Raw genomic sequence first — 22940 nt, forward strand, 5'->3', positions numbered from 1 at the left:
CTGCATTCAGGGCTCCCGTCTGTGCGGATCCGCAGCAATAATCCCAAAGATATCCTCTGATGTCAGCCAGGGATCCATGGGCAACGGGTCTGAAGGCTGGCAATATACCAGGCTGCTAGAGATTCCGTATGGCAACATAATACTAATAATACACTAATAGGCTGGTACTATGGGGGCAATCTGGTATTATCTGTGCAGGACACTCTGTCTGTTACCGTCTATGATGGGCACTTTTAGGCTGGTACTGACTATGGGGGCAATCTCTGTCTTGTACGGTCTATGAAGTGCACTTTCAGGTTGTTACTTTCTATGGGGCGCATTCAGGATGGTACTGTCTATAGGGAGCAATGTTTGGCTGCTACTGTCTATGGGGGGCAATCTCTACCTGGTACTGTCTATAGGGGGCAATCACTGGCTGGTACTGTCTATGGGGGCAATCTCTACCGGATACTGTCTATAGGGGGCAATCTCTGGCTTGTATGGTCTATGGGGGCAATCTCTGGCAGGTACTGTCTATAGGGGGCAATCTCTGGCAGGTACTGTCTATAGGGGGCAATCTCTGGCAGGTACTGTCTATAGGGGGCAATCTCTGGCAGGTACTGTCTATGGGGGCAATCTCTGGCTGGTACTGTCTATAGGGGCAATCTCTGGCTGGTACTGTGTATGGGGGCAATCACTGGCTGGTACTGTCTATGGGGGCAATCACTGGCCGGTACTGTCTATAGGGGCAATCACTATCTTGTACTGTCTATAGAGGCAGTTTCAGGCTGTTACTATCTATGGAGGGCAATCTCCGGGTGGTACTGTCTATGGATAGCAATCTGTCTGATACTATCTATGGGGGGCAATCTCTGGTTAGTAATGTCTATGGGGGGGGGCAATCTCTGGTCTGGCTAGTACTGTCTATAGTGGTAATCTCTGGCTAGTACTATCTATAGGGGCACTTTCAGGCTGTTACTGTCTATGGGGGGCTCTCAAGCTGGCACTGGCTATGAGGCAATCTTTGGCTGGTACTGTCTATAGGGGCAATCTCTGGCTGGTACTGTCTATAGGGGGCACACTGGCTGATACTGTCTATAGGGGCAATCTCTGGCTGGTACTGTCTATGGGGGGCAGTCTGGCTAGTACTGTCTATGGGGGGCCCACTGGCTCTTACTGTTTATAGGGGCAGTCTCTGGCTGGTACTGTCTGTGGGGCCATTTCTGGCTGTTACCGGCTATGGGGGTCAATATTTGGCAGCCACTCTTACTGGGGGTCAGAATGTCATCGTGAGGACAGTTGTGAGGTTGCAGACTAGTGCCTATATCTCTCTGGTATCAGTCCCCCCCTGTGTCGGGCTCACATCCCCCTCCTCCCTGCTCCCTCTCCTCCCTGCTCCCTCTCCTCCCTGCTGCACTGACTGACACTAGTTGTCAGGTAAACACGTGTTGCACAACCACATACTTGCTAAGTACCAGCCAGTGCTTCGTGTTGGTCACGCCCTTGTCAGATCACCAACCAATCAGAGAACTTGTAAATTCTAATCTCTAGCGAGGCTTGGAACGCTGCCGGAAAGATTCGGCCAGGATGCGCATGCGCGTCAAGTGGGACACGGTTGTGCCTTAGTGGCACTTTTTTTTTTTTTCTTGGAGGGGAAAAGAAGTTACAACCTGGCAGGAATGGAGCGAGGAAGAGGAGCAGGTAAGGGGGTCTGCACATGGTGAGGCGGGGGCGGCCCTGGCACTGGGCACCGGGATACAGGATGTGGCTGCAAGAGGTGGTGAGGGGGGAACATGACTTTCTCTGGGGTGCACTCATCTATGGAGGAGTCATCAGCAGCTGATAATAAGTGACATCCTTGCATTAGATTGCATCTGTGGAAACAGAATGATCGAGAATTGAATTTTTTTTGATTGTTGTAAAAATGTTCTTTTTTTAGATTTTCTAAATGTTCTTGATTGTAATAGAAATGAGATGTGAGGAGGATTCAGGGCACGGAACCGGGGGGTCTCAGGGCTAAGGGAGGATATCTATCTATCTATCTATCTATCTATCTATCTATCTATATATATATATATATATATATATATATATATCTCTACATATATATCTCTACCTGTGTGTGTGTGTGTGTGTGTGTGTGTATATATATATATATATATATATATATATATATATATATATATATATATATATATATATATATATATATATATATATATATATATATAACATCCCGAATTATCTACCTGGTGGTAAGATGAAGGCCGCGCCCAATGCTCCGCGTGCCGACTCCGCCTGAGGTTCACATATTCTTGATCCCAGTTTTCTGCATGGACACTACTGACCTCACATCACTCGGACCAATGTTAGTCAGTTGGGCTGTTCAGATGATGGTTTTTTCTTCTTGCACGTGGACCAAATCTGTACGTGAAAAAGAAAAAAAAATCCCAGCATGTGCCATTTTCTTCCATATGTCAGATGGGACTCGCCTATTTAAAGGGGTGGTCCAGATTTACCCTAATATCTGCTGTCACTGTGACTGCAGACTTGCGAATCCTAACATCACGTGCTGCACACTGTCAGGATTCTCCAGTGTTGGTAGCTGGCTGTCATGTGACCACAACTATGCGATGTGCACATTCCGACTAGACGTGCGCGACTTCACTCTGCAAGGCCGCGAACGTCTGTGGCCGAGCGTAAGCAAATCACATAGTTGCAGTCACCGGTCTCGCCGTCGGCAGCGGAGAATCCTAACCGCGCTGTGAGGATTCACAAGTCTGCAGTCACATAGAGGGGCCGCAGACTTTAGTGAAAACCCGGACAATCCCTTTAAGTTTATGGGTGCACTGAAAAAAAAAAAAATTGTGTCCCATATGGCTCATCCGTATAGCATCTGATTTGTACAAATACACACTGCAATTCTGTTCTTGCTCTTGTATAAATCTTATTTACTGCTGATGAAAACTGGACAATTTTTATTTTTTTATCCACTTGTGTGAACTTAATTGTGTAAGTGTTTATATCTAATTCTGGGACTAGCAAAGTGACAACCAATATGGCGTCATTACGCCTCCGGCAGCATGCCTTCCGCCCTGAACGGTAAGTTCTCATTCACACGTCCAATATTTGTGTATACAGTGCGCTCTGTGTTTTTCACGGACAGCACTAGTACCTTCGATAGTCTAGGGTTCTGTTCACATATCCGTGGAAAATCGTGGAGAAATGTCTGATTTTGATCTGAGGGTTGGATCAAAATCTGCAGTTCAAGTCAATGGGTGTGTGAAAAAAAACGGACTGCACTCAAATGACATTAGAGTGCAGTCCGATGTTCACGGATTGTCAGAAAAGAGATGAAAATTTTAATTTTTTTATATACTTTTTTTTTCTCATTTCTGCACATACAAGAAAATTGGATGACACTCTGATCTGAATAATTGGTCCGTTTTTCTCTGAATGAGGCTTAATAGAGAACTTGGGGGTCTATCCCTGTATAACGAGGCAGAGTGAGGAGTCCGGGAACACGGCGTGATGGCAATTATGGGAGTTATGGTGGTTAGATTCAGTGCCACATCATCACAGGGATTTTGCTTCTCGTCTCCGCTAGCGACCCTTCAAAATTGTGCATTTTTTGTGTGATTTTTTTCGTGTGCTCATGTATTTTTAGCAGTTTTAAAAGTGCGTTTTGTATTTTTTTTTTTTTTTTTTTTTTTTTTTTTTTTAAGCTCTTGGTCATTTTGCTTATTTTTACAGTTGACTTATGTATAAGTAAAAAAAAAAAAATGGCTGAAAATAGACGCCCCTTTGAGTGTGTGCGACTAATAGAATGCCCAAAAAAATTCTCGTAGATTTTAGTTTTTTTAATTAAATTTACGCCAAAAATAAGAACCACACGAAAAGTACGTAAAGGCAGCTGAAAAGAAACCTTTTTACAGCGATTTCCTTCTAATTCCTGAAATTCTGCTTCCTCCGCCCCCATGTAGCAGTGAGGTGGGTGCGGGGACACTGGGGGCATTATTGAGTCCATGTGTCAGGTTGTTACATGTGTTTGCTCAAGCATCAGGATTAATAAAGAGGCTTCTGTATCCGGACGATGCTGAACCATATCGGCCTCCGCAGGGAAAGTGCTACATCTGGCTCAAAAGTTAGGGTTTTATTTATATGTTCACTGAAATTCCTTAGATCTGCCATTTGATATCCAAAAACTTCTATAATCCAGAAATATGCGGAGCTTCATTTAATTAAAAAAAAAAAAAAAAAAGCTTGTTATTGGTGCTGCAACCCAACTTTTTTTTTTTTTTTAATTAAAAACTGACCAGCTGAAACCTTCTAAGCTCTATGTAGAAACAGGAGGTCAATTTTCCCTCCAGGAGTCATCAATCACTGCAAAAGTCTATGGCGGAAGGGAGCAACTGGGTCAGGAGTTGTAGAGGGGAATGATTTCTGCAGGGACAAGAGACTTTGTTTCCACATGGAGCAGAGAAAAGAGAAGAATTAACGGGGTAGAAAGGCAAAATTAGCAATTGTCCCATTTTTGTTGATCTCTTTAACACCTCTAGGTCCACACGTTGCATATTAGGTGCAAGTTTTAGGTGCAGATTTTCCTTAAAATTCACAGCTTTTTATAGTAAAATGGATGAGTTTTAACACAATCTCCACCACATTATGTGTTTTTTTGGGGGAGCGATGTGCACAGAAATTTGCTTTTGTTCTTTATTTTTTTTTCACTCTGTTGTGGAAATGTTCCCTTTTTTGGTGCAGATTTTACTTGTTCATTTTGATTGAGACCCCAAATCTGCAGCTTACACAGCTGGCCTGACTTTGGTTGCATTTTTAGTCAATCTCTGCATCAAAAAGCGTAAAAAAAACCCTGCATGAAAGAGCGCGGGAAATATGTTCAGATTTTTAATACCACAACGCTGCGGATTTCAGTTTAGAAATTTTGGAGGAAAATTGGCAACAAATCAGCTGTTATAATGCTGAGCCCCCACGTCGCTGCGTATCACCCAGCTTTCCCTGAGACTGACGTAGCTGATGGAGAAGACCGAGTCCTTTATGTGATGTATTTTGTGACCTTCTCGTCAATATTGAATTGTGAAATTTTTTCTTTTCTTGTCTTCCAGCCAGCTTGCGATCCGAGGCTTCTCAACTGAGACAACGTAAAAGTCACAATGCTCCCACCTCTGCAGCAGCGCAGCCCCGGCCACCAGCACGCCAGGAGAAGGGCGGTTTCATGCGACGAGTCTTTGGTTTTGATGGGTCAGATCTATCTAGCTGGCAGCGGTTTGTGAGTCTCATGAACCGCCCAACTGACCCTGCCGGCCTTGGGGTCTTCCGCTTCCTCTTTGGTGAGTTTGCGTGCAGTCCTGCACCACTCAGGAGTTTTCTCATTCCTGTGCATGTTTTCCACAGCACATCCTACAGAAATCCTCCTCCTGCCGTTCCTCTACTGCTTCCCGTCTCTACTGTCCACAGCACATCCTACAGAAATCCTCCTCCTGCCGTTCCTCTCCTGCTTCCCATCTCTACCCTCCACAGCACATCCTACAGAAATCCTCCTCCTGCCGTTCCTCTACTGCTTCCCATCTCTACCGTCTACAGCACATCCTACAGAAATCCTCCTCCTGCCGTTCCTGTCCTGCTTCCCATCTCTACCGTCCACAGCACATCCTACAGAAATCCTCCTCCTGCCGTTCCTGTCCTGCTTCCCATCTCTACCGTCTACAGCACATCCTACAGAAATCCTCCTCCTGCCGTTCCTCTGCTGCTTCCCCTCTCTACCATCTACCGCACATCCTATAGAAATCCTCCTCCTGCCGTTCCTCTGCTGCTTCCCGTCTCCACCCTCCAGAGCACATGAGCCATTTATCATGGTGAATCTACCTGGTTGTGCTGCAGACGTCCATGATGATCATACGCTGCATTGTTTGGCCCCCAGTAGTCCCCGGACTTGCTCTGGTTCTGCTGGCTTGGCCCATAGTTGCATACTCAGAAGTTTAATATTTTCAGATATCTGTCTAATAGAAAATGTTTTCATTTCTGGAAAATCTCTTTAAATATTCACATTTCTTAAACTTGTAGGTGAGCATTGGATCACTTTCCTAAATGTTTAATTCCAAGAATAGCAAAAAAAAATGGTGTTGTTTATTTCCAATCTGTATGTGAAGAACCATTGTAATGATTTCTTGTTGGTGCTTTTTCATCCTTTCTTTTTATTTTTGGGTGGGGGGAGGGTCATTGAAGGGATTGTCTAATTTGGCCAGTTATCACAGGATACATTTCTGGGGCCCACCACTGAGCCCCTACCGATCCTTAGAGTCGGCCTCTGACATTCAGCATTAGATTGGAGGAATAGTGGCCATACTTGAGTGTCGCAGGCCAATTCATTGCCTATGAGATTGCCGGAGATTGGTGAGTGCAACACTCCTATAGACAGTAGGTGCAGTGGTGGCATGCACACGTCTCAGAATTGGGATCGGTGCGGGTCCTGGTGGCTGAACTCCCCTGATATCCTTATTCCCTTTAAGGTTGCTTTGCGGTATTTCTGTGACTTTGTGGAGATAAGGACATTTTATTTTTTTTTACTGCTAATTTGTCCTCACGTTAAAGGGGTTACCTCTTTAGAAACTTTCGGCGAGCCTTGCAGCTATCTGCACCTTAACGGTGTGTATTGTTCACACCACTAGGATTCAGCTAAGGTTGCCTGTTCCAGTGGTCGCCACGTGCGGTCACATGCCGACTAGAGTCTCAGCCACTTTTCTCGAGAAGTGAATGAGACGCTAGCGTATGACGGCAACCCTGAACATTGCTTACTTGCTCTGACCGGCTGGTGGGTCAGAATCCTTGCGGTGCGTACATTACACACCGTTAGGATTCAGCAAGCTCCAGTGCTTGCTGAATATTTCCTTGTGTACAACCCCGTTAATCTGGATCAGCAGACTTCACCATATTTAGTATGCGGAGAATTGTTTCTGATATAATGTAAATCTCCTTTTGAGAGCCATAGTGTATATACGACAGACTAGACTTGAAGAATCCGGACCTTACACCCACGGCTAACTTTACTAAATATTTCCTGTGTGCAGTATGAGCTTTTATTAATTTGCCTGCACACAGTAGTACACTGTCTACACAGTTGATCAGGGGTCATCCTCCTCCTGCGCCCTGCGTGCGGTGGGGTCACTCGCTTGTTTACCTAGAGTGGGCAGCGATAACCCGACCTTCCATCCGTTTACACAGCATGACCTCATGTATGCGTTCTGCCAACCTCAGATGTCACTGATGAGAAATCACCCACTGTTTGCCCTCCGGTGTCTGGGCGACTTCTCTATGTCCTCACCAGTGGACCTGAACCCACAGCAGATTTATCATGAATACCTTTATTTCATGGTGTATAGAAGCACACAGTTCTGAGGTTTTATTATTTTATTTACTGTTCTATGACACAGCAATGCTACATATTTTTGTTTTTTAAAGATTATTATTTAAAGTGGAGACAAAGGGGTGTGATTCAAATTTTTATATATATATCGAATTTTTTTTAACTATATGTTTTAGTCCGCATTGGGGATTTGAAACTTATGGCAGCATTTAACAGGTCAGCAGCCGTGAGTGGAGCTCCACTCATTCACATTTGTTCGTGGCAGATGATGGCTGAATAACACAACAATCATCTGCCAGGAATTAAATGAGCTCAGCACAACTAGTGCTGTACTTGTACTGTGATCGTCATTGAGGGGCTAAGCCGTCTATAGACATGCGTGATTTATCTGCAAACTTATTTTTATAGAGTTTTTGGTCAATCCTAAAGTGGTTTTCTGGGTACAATCTGGTTAATAAGTCTTCAAACTCCCCTGTTATTTTTTTAACTTCATTATCTCCCCTTCAGGCCCCTGCAGCTATCCTCATTGTCTGTTATTATTTACATCTTATTCCTCCTGCCATCTCTACTTTTTTGCTTGATGACTATAATTCCCAATAGGCAGCGCTCTATCTGTCCCACAGCTAACTCCCTGCTACTCACAATGCCACCCATTCCACCTAAGCAGCACCATCCTGAGACTCCTATATAGTCTCAGGATACTGTAAAGGAGCAGAGTTATAATATGTTAATTTATTCTAATGTAACCTAGGATTTAGGAATCTCTAGCTTCACCCTTTCTGGTCAAAGTCACTAGGTGATAAGATTGCTCTTCTTCTCTGTGGGGCCTTCACTGTTACTGATGCTTTTCCTCTCCCTCCCTTCCTGTACACATCCTCAGTCACTCACAACTTGTGAGGATCTGTCGGTGATTTTTTTTTTTTGTTTTGTTTTTATGGTATCAGAGCTTGGTCCGTGTGTCTGTTTTTACCATCACTGTTTCATCAGTGATTTTCACGTATAATAAATTACGGTACTATCCTTTACAATGTTAATCACGGACAGTACGCCCACTGTGCACTGATACCATTTTTGATTTTCCTATAGACTTGCACAAGTGATTTTTCACCTGTGATGCCAATAAAAGACGGACTTGTCGAAGTGATTTTTTTTTTCCAGGTCACCACCTGACAGCACCATGGAGGACGTCCTTCTTATCCATAGTGGGACAGGAAACCACGAGAGTTTAAAAGGACCCTCCCCACTCCACCCTTCAGTGTTTTTCCTGTCCCACTGTGGATGGGAACGACGAGAGATTCGCTGTCCCAGACAGAGAGTGTGGATCGGGGGGGCTCGGCCTCTCCCTTCCCACTGCGTGTCCTCTGTATTGCTGACACCCAATTAATCGGGTCCCTCAGCAGCACCAGTGCAGCGCTGCTCCTGGTGGATGGGTCGCTTCCCCCTGGGGGGGGCTCTCGACCCGGGATGAAGCCCCCTGATGTACCTGCATATTCGTCCTGCAAGGACGCTCCCTCCGCAGGCGGATCTATCGGTATCAGGCATCTGAGAAAGCTGAAGCAGCCGGGGACGCCGGCGGCGACTCACTTCCGGTTCACTGCTGCGGCGCGCGTCACTTCCGGGTCGCGGCCAGCAGCAGGGGCGATCATCCTCTTCACTCCTTGGTGAGGAGATCCAGGACATGAAAGCATGGATAAAAGAGGTATGTGCACGTGCATTAGGGCAGCAGCAGCAGGAGAAACTCCTCATAAGGGGAAGAAGTACCTATTTTCTTCTACTGATACTGATGAGCTCCTGGGGGCAGTAAGACAGACTATGCAGGTGGAAGAGCCTTCAACCACCCAGTCTATCCAGGACGAGATGTTCGGGGGCCTACGATCTCAGACATCAATGGTCTTCCCGGTTAATGCTCACATTCGGTAAGCCTCAGCCTCCGGTCACTCACGGGGCTCTCAGTTGATAACCGTTAACCTCTCCTTCACCTCTTCCCACAGCTCAATGATATTGGAGGAATGGGAAGAGGCAGAGAGAAGGATTTCTATCCCAAGAGACTTTAGACTTCGCCTCCCTTTTGACCATGAGGAGGTCAAGGACTGGGAGGATATACCGAAGATCGACATCCCCTTAGCAAAGGTGTCCAAAAGAACTGCTATTCCGTTCGAGGACTCCTCAAATTTAAAGGAGCCTATGGACAGGAAAGCCGATGGTCTCCTAAAGAGAGCATGGGAAAGTTCGGCTGCAGTGATCCGCACAAATATAGCAGCAACTTCTGTGGCGAGATCTATGCATCTGTGGCTGGACGATCTAAAAGAACAATTGTTAGCCAAGACTCCTAGGGAATCTCTCGTAAATGCTATCCCTTTATTAAAACTAGCAACGGGGTTTCTGGCAGATGCTACTGCAGAGTCTGTAAGATTCACTGCTAGGGGTCAGTCATTGTCAAATGCAGCTCGAAGGGCCATATGGTTAAAAAGTTGGTCCGGGGATGTCCACTCAAAGAACAAGTTATGTTCCATTCCCTTCTCAGGAGGCAGAGTCTTTGGGCCTATATTAGATGACATTCTGGAAAAGGCTTCTGATGAAAAGAAGGGGTTTCCAGAAGAGAAAAAGAAAAAATTCCAGCCCTTTCGCAGGCCCTATTACAGTCAGAGATCTGACTATAGGGGCAAAGGTAAACAAGGTAGATGGAGCTACCAGAAAGGGGGTGATAGAAACAAAAGTAGAGATCAGGGTTCCTCAAATCCTAGATCAGAGTACCGTAAAAAATGACGCCACCAGGATAGGGGGGCGGTTACTGAACTACCTGAGGGAGTGGGAACAGATTACCAGAAGTCCATGGGTCCTGCAGGTTATATCTCAGGGATACAGGATAGAATTCGAATCCATTCCCCCAGAGAGATATTTCGTGTCCAACGTCCATCTCTCTTCAGTCTCCCCAATGTGGCTGGATGTTCAGGATCTCCTCCGGATGGGGGCGATATGTCCTGTTCCTCCTCATCAAATAGGGACGGGTCACTATTCGGGTCTTTTCTCTATAAAAAAACCATCAGGAGAATCCCGAACCATCATAAACCTCAAGCCTCTAAACAGATGGCTACAGTACAAGAGGTTCAAGATGGAATCCATCCGCTCCACAATTCCCCTACTAGGAAAGAACGTGGTAATGTGCACTTTAGACTTAAAAAGTGCATATTACCACGTTCCAATATTTCCACATCATCAAAGATATCTAAGGTTTGCGGTGGAAAAGGATGGGTCAATCTTCCACTATCAGTTCCGTTGCCTCCCATTTGGTTTAGCGTCGGCTCCAAGAGTTTTTACAAAACTCGTCATAGAAATCGTGGCTTATCTCAGACAACGGGATATCACGATAATCCCATATCTCGACGATTTCCTTTTAGTAGCAGACTCAGTGGCGCAACTCAATGTCGATTCCCAGTTGGTAATCTCCACACTGCAGAAACTAGGTTGGGTGTTGAACTGGGAAAAGTCACATCTAACTCCAAAATCAAGAAGACAGTTTCTGGGTGTAATACTAGATTCAAAGATCAGAAAGTCATTTCTTCCAGAGGGAAAGCAATCCGGCCTAATAGACAAGATTCGACGGTTCACAAGAAGTCTCGTGACAATAAGAGATGCAATGAAGATCCTTGGCATCATGACAGCCTGTATCCCATGTGTCAGCTGGAGTCAGTTCCATTCCCGTCAGTTACAAAAGTCGGTTCTGACATCATGGGACAGAAGACAGTCTTCGTTGGACAAGGAGTTCCTACTATCCCACCAGGTCAGACGGTCCCTACAGTGGTGGATGGTGTCGGAAAACCTCCAGCAGTCCAGACTCCAGCAGTCACGGTGACAACGGACGCAAGCCAACAAGGTTGGGGTGGCCAGGTACTCGGAAGATACTTCCAGGGACAATGGAGCCTAGAAGACAGCAACAATTCATCAAACCACAGAGAGCTTCATGCGGTTTGGAAGGTCTTACGTTCAGCCCAGACCTTGTTAAAAAACAGACACCTAAAGGTCTTTTCGGACAACGTTACAACGGTAGCTTTCCTTCGTCATCAGGGGGGTCCAAGGCATCCGAAACTACAGCTCCTGGCGGATCAGATTTTCGCCTGGGCAGAGAGATCGGTTCTCTCAATTTCAGCGGTCCACTTAGAAGGCTCAAGAAACCAGATCGCGGACTTCCTGAGCAGGAAAAAATTATCACCCACAGAATGGGAATTAAACAGCAGGGTTTTCGATACCCTGTGTCGACGCTGGGGAACGCCGGTTGTCGACCTATTCGCAACCAGAAGAAATGCAAAGGTAACAACATTTTATTCCCTGAATCCCCAGGAGAATCCGGCAGGGATAGATGCCCTCTCTCAGTCATGGAGCAGGGGTCTGTTGTATGCCTTTCCCCCTCTGGCCTTAGTACCAAGGGTCCTCAGGAAGATATGCGAGGACAGAGCTCAGGTGATCTTGGTGGTTCCCTTCTGGCCCGGAAGAAGCTGGTTTCCTCTCCTAAGGAAACTAGCAGTAGACGACCCGTACCATCTTCCAGAGTTAAGGGACCTACTCTCCCAGGGTCCAGTCCTCCATCAGAACCCAGAAAATCTTCAATTAACTGCATGGATCCTGAACGGCAGATCCTAAAGGCAAAGGGCTTATCAGAAGATGTAATTTCTATCCTACTAGCAAGTAGAAAACCAGTCACCTCAAGGATATACCTTAAAATCTGGAGGACATTCTGCAGCTTTTGTGGAGATACAACAATCGACATTGATTGTCCTAACATACCCAAAATCCTTGACTTCCTACAACAGGGATTTAGGAAGGGGCTTAGTCCAAGTACCCTAAGGGTTCAAATTTCAGCCCTTAGTGTATTTTATGATACCTCCCTGGCTGCTCACCCATGGATCGCTCGATTCTCTAAGGCAGTTATGAGGTTAAAACCCGTAATTAGGAAAGTTACCCCTCCCTGGGACCTTAACTTAGTCCTTAATGAATTATGTAAAGAGCACTTCGATATAAAAAAAGATATAAGCGTCACCAATCTTACCCTAAAGGCAGTTTTCTTGGTAGCCATCACTTCGGCCAAAAGGTTGGGGGAACTTCAGGCTCTGTCCATTCAGAACCCCTATCTACAGGTATTTGACGATAGGCTGGTATTAAGGCTTGACCCGGGATTCCTTCCCAAGGTAGCTTCAGTCTCTAATATAAACCAGGAAGTCATACTTCCATCCTTTTGCCAATTCCCTAGAAATCACAAAGAATCTTTTTTTCATAATTTAGATGTTAGGGAAACGGTACTAAAATATTTGGATATGACTAGCGCTTGGAGGCGAGATAGCAATCTCTTCGTCCTTTACGGGGGTCCTAATAGGGGGAAAAAAGCCTCTAAGTCCACCATTGCTAGATGGATTAGATCCACTATCGGCATAGCTTATCAAGCACAGGGAAAGGATCCTCCAGAAGGCCTTAAAGCTCACTCATCCAGGGCTATGTCCGCATCCTGGGCAGAGAAAGGGGGGGCCTCGGTAGACCAAATTTGCAGGGCAGCATCTTGGTCTAATATTAGCACCTTTTCAAAACATTACAAACTTGACGTAGTCTCTTCCCAAGTGGCTTTCGGCAGAAAGGTGCTTCAGGCAGTAGTCCCACCCTAGAACAGGAAGTTTCCTTTGGTACTTCTCCATGGTGCTGTCAGGTGGTGACCTGGAAAACGGTAATTAGTCTTACCGATAATTGTATTTCCAGGAATCCATCCTGACAGCACAGTTAGTTCCCTCCCTAATGTAAATATGTGATATACTTATGTGGAGTAACATTTGTATTTAACTTGTTATGTTCGGAATAAATTTTCTGTTTGCATCCATCCAGATGTGTTACTTTGGAAGATCACTGAAGGGTGGAGTGGGGAGGGTCCTTTTAAACTCTCGTGGTTTCCTGTCCCACTATGGATAAGAAGGACGTCCTCCATGGTGCTGTCAGGATGGATTCCTGGAAATACAATTATCGGTAAGACTAATTACCGTTTTTTTGCAGACACAATCTGTAAGGGGAAAAAAAATGACTGACATGTGAACAGAGCCTTAGATTATAATGAATGTGTGCCGTACTTGTAAACTAAATACAACAGGGACGTCTGAATGAGGCCACCTATGGGAAGAAGTAACTCAAGGTTGCCTATGTTGATTACACTTGTCTCCTCACCACCACCAAGTAATTGCCCGTTTTCCCCAGTTTACAGTCTCCAGTGTGCCTAGTCCTGGCTATTGGCAGGCAACAATCCATTGAGCTGATTTCTTGCCACAGAGAAGCAATGGGGAGAATTGCTATACTAGATTAACCTGAATTCTAGATCCGGTTGGCTACTCAAAAGCTTTGTTGTGTTTTTTTTTTTATTTCCTACTGTGGTTTCTATTGACATGAATACGATTTTTGCGAATCCTATTTCCACATTGCAGTAAATAATTATTCATTTCGGTGTGCTATCGATTATTAAGAAAATGATAAAAATTAGACTAAAGTTGTCCGAACCTGCCGATATGTTCATCGTCTGATCCAGCCTGAAGAGATTCCTTTGGTTCTCTCTGGAGATAAGTTCTTGGCAGGGGCTGTCTTGTAGAGGACACAGGAGCGTTCCTGTCAGAGAGTCAGGAGAGATGGATGTCAGCCGAACCTTCACCCAACTGACAGCCAATCTAATGTGTATGGGGGCCTTAAATCTATTTATTTCCAATTTTGACTGCTATAAGGGTATGTGCAGACGACCCGGAAGTGGCAGTGCTTTGGATGCGGCGTTTATTTTCTGTGCTGCCGTCTATTCAACGCAGGTGAATCCGCAAGTGTTCACTGAATCGTGCGGATTCAACGCGTCCAATACATTCTATGGGTGAAATTTCTCTTGTGGAAACTGGTGTTTCAGCAAGAGAAATTGACATGCTGCATTCTGGAGAGACGCACCGCATGTCCGTCTCCGCTGGGGGTTATCCGCGGGCGTCTCTGGACGCATAGTTTGGCATGGGATTTTTTTAAATCCCATCCCCTGTGCTGTAACATCTGGACGCTGCAGAAGTACGCAGCATCCATCCCACAGTGTTTACTGATCGTCTGCACGGACACTAAATGATTGACCTCTCCATGTCTCTCCTAGGGCTTCTCATGGTTTTGGACATCCCCCAGGAGCGTGGCCTCAGCTATCTGGACCACAAGTATCTGGATGGACTGGATGTTTGCAGATTCCCCCTCTTCAACTCCTTAAAACCTCTTCCTCTGGACTGGATGTATCTGACCTATGTGATCATGTTTCTGGGTGAGTGTCCAAATCTGGAATTAAAGCTGTCGGTTCATAGATTCTGATTTTGGCTTACAGATACTGAGGTAAAAAACTCACCAAATACTGAACGTGTGAACGTGGCCTTTGTCTTGCCATCACTCGGAGGTAGTTGTGCTGTATGGAGCAGTTTAACCCTTTAAGTGCCACTACTGTCAATTGGGACACAGTCTATGCTCCAGGAGCCTTCTGGAGACCACCGCGTCCACCATGTTTGTAAACCCATCGCCGGCCATCGTAGACCATTAATTTTACAACGCATTGCAATATAACACTATTATAGTGTATTGTACAAGAGATCACCAATAAAAAACAAAACCATGAAATATATATAAAAAAATATTATCTGTAGACTTATACAGTGGGGCAAAAAAGTATTTAGTCATTCAGCAATAGCGCAAGTTCCACCACTTAAAAAGATGAGAGGCGTCTGTAATTTACATCATAGGTAGACCTCAACTATGGGAGACAAACTGAGAACAAAAAATCCAGAAAATCACATTGTCTGTTTTTTTATCATTTTATTTGCATATTATGGTGGAAAATAAGTATTTGGTCAGAAACAAACAATCAAGATTTCTGGCTCTCACAGACCTGTAACTTCTTCTTTAAGAGTCTCCTCTTTTCTCCACTCATTACCTGTAGTAATGGCACCTGTTTAAACTTGTTATCAGTATAAAAAGACACCTGTGCACACCCTCAAACAGTCTGACTCCAAACTCCACTATGGTGAAGACCAAAGAGCTGTCAAAGGACACCAGAAACAAAATTGTAGCCCTGCACCAGGCTGGGAAGACTGAATCTGCAATAGCCAACCAGCTTGGAGTGAAGAAATCAACAGTGGGAGCAATAATTAGAAAATGGAAGACATTCAAGACCACTGATAATCTCCCTCGATCTGGGGCTCCACGCAAAATCCCACCCCGTGGGGTCAGAATGATCACAAGAACGGTGAGCAAAAATCCCAGAACCACGCGGGGGGACCTAGTGAATGAACTGCAGAGAGCTGGGACCAATGTAACAAGGCCTACCATAAGTAACACACTACGCCACCATGGACTCAGATCCTGCAGTGCCAGACGTGTCCCACTGCTTAAGCCAGTACATGTCCGGGCCCGTCTGAAGTTTGCTAGAGAGCATTTGGAAGATCCAGAGGAGTTTTGGGAGAATGTCCTATGGTCTGATGAAACCAAACTGGAACTGTTTGGTAGAAACACAACTTGTCGTGTTTGGAGGAAAAAGAATACTGAGTTGCATCCATCAAACACCATACCTACTGTAAAGCATGGTGGTGGAAACATCATGCTTTGGGGCTGTTTCTCTGCAAAGGGGCCAGGACGACTGATCCGGGTACATGAAAGAATGAATGGGGCCATGTATCGTGAGATTTTGAGTGCAAACCTCCTTCCATCAGCAAGGGCATTGAAGATGAAACGTGGCTGGGTCTTTCAACATGACAATGACCCAAAGCACACCGCCAGGGCAACGAAGGAGAAGCTTCGTAAGAAGCATTTCAGGTTCCTGGAGTGGCCTAGCCAGTCTCCAGATCTCAACCCTATAGAAAACCTTTGGAGGGAGTTGAAAGTCCGTGTTGCCAAGCGAAAAGCCAAAAACATCACTGCTCTAGAGGAGATCTGCATGGAGGAATGGGCCAACATACCAACAACAGTGTGTGGCAACCTTGTGAAGACTTACAGAAAACGTTTGACCTCTGTCATTGCCAACAAAGGATATATTACAAAGTATTGAGATGAAATTTTGTTTCTGACCAAATACTTATTTTCCACCATAATATGCAAATAAAATGATAAAAAAACAGACAATGTGATTTTCTGGATTTCTTTTTCTCAGTTTGTCTCCCATAGTTGAGGTCTACCTATGATGTAAATTACAGACGCCTCTCATCTTTTTAAGTGGTGGAACTTGCACTATTGCTGAATGACTAAATACTTTTTTGCCCCACTGTATGTGCGTGTGTAGATAAAATCTACAAAAATAAATATGGGGGTAAGTGTAAAATAATCCGCACTGTGGCTGTAAGGCTATGTGCATATGTATAATGGTCCTCTGCGGATTTTTCCGCAGCAGAATTGATAAATCTGCAGGGCAAAACTCTGCGTTTTTGCTACAGATTTATCGTGGATTTACCGCGGATTTCACTGCGTTTCCGCGCGTTATTTCCGCAGCATGGGCACAGCGTTTTCTGTTTCCCATAAGTTTACATTGTAATGTAAACTCATGGGAAACTGCTGCGGACCCGCAGCAAAATCCGCAGCGTGTGCACATACCCGAAAAATTTATTGTAATCAACTTTCAGAAAAGACAAGCACATCGTTTTTTGACGTAATACCCCCGATTTACAATACACTTTGTCCATCGGGCAACAAGATTTCGCATTTTGGGCTGAGCTGTGAACCACTTATGCACCGCTGTCATCACCTCTTCATCAGACGTTAATGTTCATCCTCGGAGGGCTGGTTTCAGGGGGGATAATCTACGGTCACTCATCTATCCAGCAAAATTGGTCTACGTCAAATGTTGACGGGCTTCATATAGTAAGAAGTACGGCACTCCTGAATACACGGGTACTCGGATAGGGTCCAATCCCAGAATATTTATCAAGAAGAATCCAAAACTGAAGGATATCAAGATTTATTGTGTACAGCCCAATAAAGTGCAAAAAAATTGACATTTTGGTCAAGGAAACCTTTCTTAAACCTACACTCCAAAAGTGACATAAGGTAAAAATATATATATACATACATAATCTTTCTTCATGGCTTGTGCCACCTTCTTTGAACGCCTCTATCCATTCATAGACATTTTCCCCATACTGTGCACAAAGTCTGCCCTAAATACCAGCACCAGACGCAGCCTCCGACCGCAAAACGAATCGCTGCCAATCACTAGCGGGGAACTGGAGTGCGGATTATTTTTGACTCGCCCTTATGTATTATATTTGGTATCACCATCTGCATACCTGTCCAAACTATAAGACATCTTAATATCGATCCCATACAGTAATTTCCAAAACTATGAAAAACAAAAAATGCCAGAATCGTTTCTCTTTTGTTCATTCCCAATACAAGATCATTTACGATCCGAGACAAGTGTGGACTCCAATATGGCAGTGATAAAAACTACAGCTCATAATAGTAATCATTAGAACTCTTGGTAGGTGAAAAAGGAAAAATCCAAAGTAAGGAGGGGCCCATAAACCCGGAGCCGGCCCTGATAGTCGTCGCTCTTCTGTGCCCCCACATTGGTAATCATTAGTTGGGATACTACAAGGTCTCACCACCAAAATTGCTGCGTGGACCTGGCCTGTATGGTGGTAACATTTTTGCATCCTGCCCCCTCTTACTGCCGCCATCTCTCCTCCAGGTGCTCTGGGTATAACTCTCGGGCTCTTTTACCGCCTCAGCTGTCTGTGCTTCCTCCTACCATATTGGTACGTCTTCTTCCTGGATAAGACCACCTGGAATAACCACTCTTATCTGTACGGACTGATCGGCTTCCAGCTCACCTTGATGAATGCCAATCGTTACTGGTAAGCACGAAGACTGGCCACGCTCTGGGCTGTATCTTATACTTCTGCCTGATTATTACTTATGGTTTAGTTGTAGGATTGTGATAAATATCTCTTAAAGGGGTTGGCCGGAACTAAACAGTTGATGGCCTATGGGGGCACGACACCCAGCATCTCCACCAGTCATCTGAAATCTGCAGCAATTTGTGGAGGAAAATGATAACTTCATACATTTCTTTGTGGCCGCTGCTAATTAGTGCAGATCGGCTCCTATTCATTTAACTGGGAGCTAAACTGCAGTACCAGCAGTGGCCACTAGGCAGTGTATGAGGCTGCTGTGTCCTCTATAAATTGGCTGCTGTAGCAGCTATCTGATGATCAGTGGAGGTGCGGGGTGTTGGACCCCCAACACCCTTTAAATGAAAAATGAATATGATATGATAAATATCTGTTGTTTTGTGTCTACTATGCATCCCAATCTCAGGTCTATTGATGGGCTATTTAGTCCTCGCAAGCGCAATGCACATGTCCCGCTTTGGAATTACACTCTTCTTCGATTTCAGGTAAGTTTTTGTATCGGTGAATCGCATTGCTATAGAAAGCATTGACCAACAATATATTGTAAGAAAGCAGGAGAGAAAGTCCTGCATGGCAGGTATGTGTCACCGACATGGTTGGCCTCGGTGATTTAAATCCCAGGAGAAAGTGCACCATTAACAATAGGTTACTGAGATGGTTTTATTTTTGACTAAATTTTGGGTCCAGGATTTAGGAGCGACCAAAAGAGCCTGGGTGGGAAAGGTCGCTCCCATACTCAAGTTTAGGTCTTAGAGATATGATAACAGGCAGCTGGGTTAACGTAGCAGAGTGGAGGGTGCTGTGGCTGGAGAAAGACAGAGCTGGCAAATACTGTGTTTATAGACAAGAGGCTCGTGTAACACCAAGTTTGGGAGACTGTTTGATTAATTGTGCGTTACCCAGAGAAAAGGACTGTGTTTTTTTTGTGCTGAAGAAAGGACTTTGTTATTCCTATGAGCTGAAGAAAGGAGTGTTTTTGTTTTGGAGCTGTGAAGTTTATGAAGGACAATCAACTTTATTCTGTTTTGATATAAAAACCCTGTGGAGGCAGACGATGTATGGATCCAACCAGCTGCAGTGCTGCACTCCTTCCCTAGGAAACCGGCCACCACTGATAGACTGCAGAGGTGGCCGCTAACGTAGGCAAAGAGCAGTAAACTGTAGAATTTTAAAAACAAATCCCTCTTAATAATGGAGGAATATTTTTGTTTTGCCAATGGGACAACTCAATGAGAAGCTGCTTGCTTTTACAGACACTTTGCAATTTTTACCATTTGTCATGTTGAGACGGCTCCTTTAAGTTCTTGTTAGAAGGGGGCTGGCCGGGGTACCAGGTACAGGGAAAATAGAAATTTAAAGTTAAACGGCATCTTATTAAAAAAACCTAACAAACAACCAACCTTTTGTCTGCTTATAGAGACATGTCAGAAGTTTTAATTGGTGGGGGCTCAGGTGCTAAGACACCCAACGATTGATTAGAGGAGAAAAAAAAATCATCTTAAATGGCAGAACCTTTAGCCCCACCGATTAAACCTGCAGGTATATGTTAGTCGTAGGTGATTTAAATACTATGCAGAATGGCTCTGAGAGAGACAACGGTCTCCCACGGGACGCCTGACCTGGAGGGAAGGACCTTCTCTATGAAGATTTCCGTCCGATATCTTGTAGTGCGTACTCCTTTAACGACCAGTAACCAGAACATGATGAAAAATAATCAAATGCTAATCATCTAACATTCAGACTTGTCATCAATCTCCCAGATCTTCATTGTGTATTTCATCGCTGGTATCAAGAAGCTGGACGCGGACTGGGTGGAGGGGTACTCCATGGGCTCGCTGTCTCGCCATTGGCTGTTTGATCCATTCAAGTAAGGATATGCTGTTTGACTATGGCTGGATTCACACCTCCGCGTCTTATGTATGGACTGGCCACCGGTCTCCTGACCTGAGATCCACCACCTCCTATATGCCTATAAGTTGTCAAGTTCGGGTCAGGAGACCTGCTTCCGGTCCGTGCATCACTGTCCGTATGCAAAACGCGGAGTTTTGAATCTGACCTCATCATATAGTCATGTATATAGTGTCTACAATTCCTGGCTGCTGTTAAATTTCCGCCACTTAGTTGTTGGGTCTTGCAAAATAACGTCACGAGATTAAAGCTTCTGCTCCAGCAATCTAGAAGGAGCAGGTTGGGTCTCCGGTGATCAGACTAAGTCGAGGACCTTGAGAAGACAGAATCTGTTTATTACCACATCTGTCTTCTCATTTGCTGGCACCATAGCGCTCAATGTGTACTGAATAGCAGCATAGGTGACCGCATGATCGCCAGGTGTCTGCCCAACATGGCAAATCTGCCGGATCCCGGCAGAACCAGATCAGCTCTGCCAGTGACTAGGGTGACTAGACTGTAGTGCACCGTTTTCCCCTGTAACTGGGGCCAACTAAGTGTTTTTGAATTCTTGTTTAAGGGATTTTTATCCATTCTTCCTTGGATAATTCTTCCGGCTCTGTGAGATTCCTGGGTCGTCTTGCATGCACTGCTATTTTGAGGTCTAACCACAGATTTTCAAGTCAGGGGGCTGTGAGGGCTATTGTAAAACCTTCAGTTTGTGCCTTTTTGAGGTCGTATTGTGGATTTTGTGTTTAGGATCATTATCCATTTGTAGAAGCCATCCTCCTTTCAACTTCTTTACAGATGGTCTTATGTTTGCATCAAGAATTTGTTTAAATTTCATTGAATCCATTCTTCCCTCTACTTGTGAAATGTTCCCTGTGCCATTGGCTGCAACACAACCCCAAAGCATGATTGATCCAACCTCATGCTTAATGGTTTGCCAGATGTTCTTTTCCTGAAATTCTGTTCCCTTTTTTCTCCACACGTACCTCTGATCATTGTGGCCAAAGAGTTCTATTTTCACCTCATCGGTCCACAGTACTTGTTTCCAAAATGCATCAGGCTTGTTTGGAAGGGTTTTTTTTTTTTGCATACTTCTGACACTGAATTTTATGGTGAGGACGCAGGAGAGGTTTTCTTCTGATGACTCTTCCATGAAGGTCATATTTGTGTAGGTGTCTCTGAACACTAGAACAATGTACCACAACTCCAGAGTCTGCTGAATCTTTCTGTAGGTCTTTTGCCGGCAAGCGGGGGTTCTGATTTGCCTCTCTAGCAATCCTACAAGCAGCTCTCACTGAAATGTTGCTTATTCTTCCAGTTAACTGCCTTCCTGTTAGCTGCCATTTCTTAATTACATTTCGAACTGAGGAAAGGGCAACTTGAAAACGCTTTGCCGTCTTCTTATAGCCTTCTCCTGCTTTGTGGGCCTCCACCATTTTCAGAGTGCTAGGCAGCTGCTTAGAATAACCCATGGCTGCTGTTTTTTGGCACAAGATTAGGGGAGGCTGAGTTTTTATAAAGCTGGGAAATTTTCATCACCTGGCCTTTCCTAACAATGATGGTGAACAAGCCATAACCCTACAGGCACGTGGAGGCCACACACACTACTGAGCATCATTTCCTTGTCATGAGGCATTTCCACTGAAGTTGGATCAGTCTGTAATTTGATTTTCCACTTTTGAGTATCATTCTAAATCCAGACCTCCATGAGATATTCATTTTGAGTTATATTGATCATTTTTATGTTTAATTGTTCTCAGTACATTATTTATTAGATTTTTTATTTTACATTGAATATATTTAATTTCATGGTAGTAATAGTAGGTATCAAAACAAATTGTAACCTGAATAATTCATTCAACTTTTTTTTGTTCAAGCTAAAACAGGAATAGTAAAAAAAATGTAAAAAAGGAACAAGTTGCATTTTTTTTCTATTGTTGTGTGTGTGTGTGTATAAGCAACTATATAAAAGAGAAAACACACACACACACACACACACACACACACACACACACACACACACACACACACACACACACACACACACACACACACTCTCTTACTTTACGATGTTCCCCCATGAGGTGTCTTATCACGTGATAGCATGTGTGCGATTCGTATAGTTGTGGTCACATGCAGACTAGACTGTTCTCTCCTATTGAGAGAAGTCGGGTGAGACTAGTCTGCAAGTCACATACATACGGTCACGTGACCGCTCACCTTCATGGGGGAACACCTGGAAATTGTGACATTGTGCCTATCACACGCTGTTACGATTTGGCAGTCAGATCTTTCTTCTGAGACCTGTCAACCCCTTTAAGGCCCCTTAAGGCCTGGTCATGAAAGGGATAGTCAAGGAACACAATACTCTATTTACCATTTCTTGTCATGCACTTGTTTGTCACTAGATGGTGCTATTTACTTGCCTTTTACTTGTGATAACCCCATTTTAAAGGGTTTGTCCACTAATGCAATACTTTCCTATCGGACAGGCGCTGATTTTCTGATGTGGGGGCTGTGTCCTCCGACACTCTCACACCGTTGTGTCACGTGACCGCTGTAGCCTTCACTATTCCGTCAGAGTGGACATCCACTGTAACCACACCGGCTGCAGCGGTCACGTCACAGGACACAGCGCCAGTGCAGGAAGGAAGTAGAAGGTGCAGTTGCGGACAACCCCTTTAATATATGAAAGTCCCCTTCTCCATCCGCCGCGCCCATGGCCCGCAGCAGAAGGTCTGCGACGTCACCGCTTA

The 22940-nt window shown here is 44.7% G+C and overlaps 2 protein-coding genes across 2 annotated transcripts in view; both read left to right on the plus strand.

Moving 5' to 3' along the window:
• The first annotated feature begins 1527 nt into the window (after positions 1 to 1527).
• The window catches only part of GGCX (gamma-glutamyl carboxylase), a 41502-nt gene continuing 20089 nt past the window's right edge, over positions 1528 to 22940 (plus strand). Inside the window, exons 1-6 of the mRNA XM_077262857.1 lie at positions 1528 to 1680; positions 5103 to 5327; positions 14502 to 14660; positions 18066 to 18231; positions 18695 to 18773; positions 20049 to 20155. Coding sequence (XP_077118972.1) covers positions 1659 to 1680; positions 5103 to 5327; positions 14502 to 14660; positions 18066 to 18231; positions 18695 to 18773; positions 20049 to 20155 — 758 coding nt within the window. The 5' untranslated portion in view covers positions 1528 to 1658. The remainder of the gene's footprint in view (positions 1681 to 5102; positions 5328 to 14501; positions 14661 to 18065; positions 18232 to 18694; positions 18774 to 20048; positions 20156 to 22940) is intronic.
• Positions 9121 to 10166, plus strand: LOC143775036 (lamina-associated polypeptide 2, isoforms alpha/zeta-like). The gene is made up of 2 exons (XM_077262859.1): positions 9121 to 9276; positions 9352 to 10166. Exons 1-2 carry the CDS (start codon positions 9173 to 9175, stop codon positions 10124 to 10126), a joined length of 879 nt encoding a protein of 292 aa, XP_077118974.1. The 5' UTR covers positions 9121 to 9172; the 3' UTR covers positions 10127 to 10166.

This window comes from Ranitomeya variabilis, chromosome 5, assembly GCF_051348905.1.
Source record: "Ranitomeya variabilis isolate aRanVar5 chromosome 5, aRanVar5.hap1, whole genome shotgun sequence".
In the NCBI taxonomy this organism is placed as follows: domain Eukaryota; kingdom Metazoa; phylum Chordata; class Amphibia; order Anura; family Dendrobatidae; genus Ranitomeya; species Ranitomeya variabilis.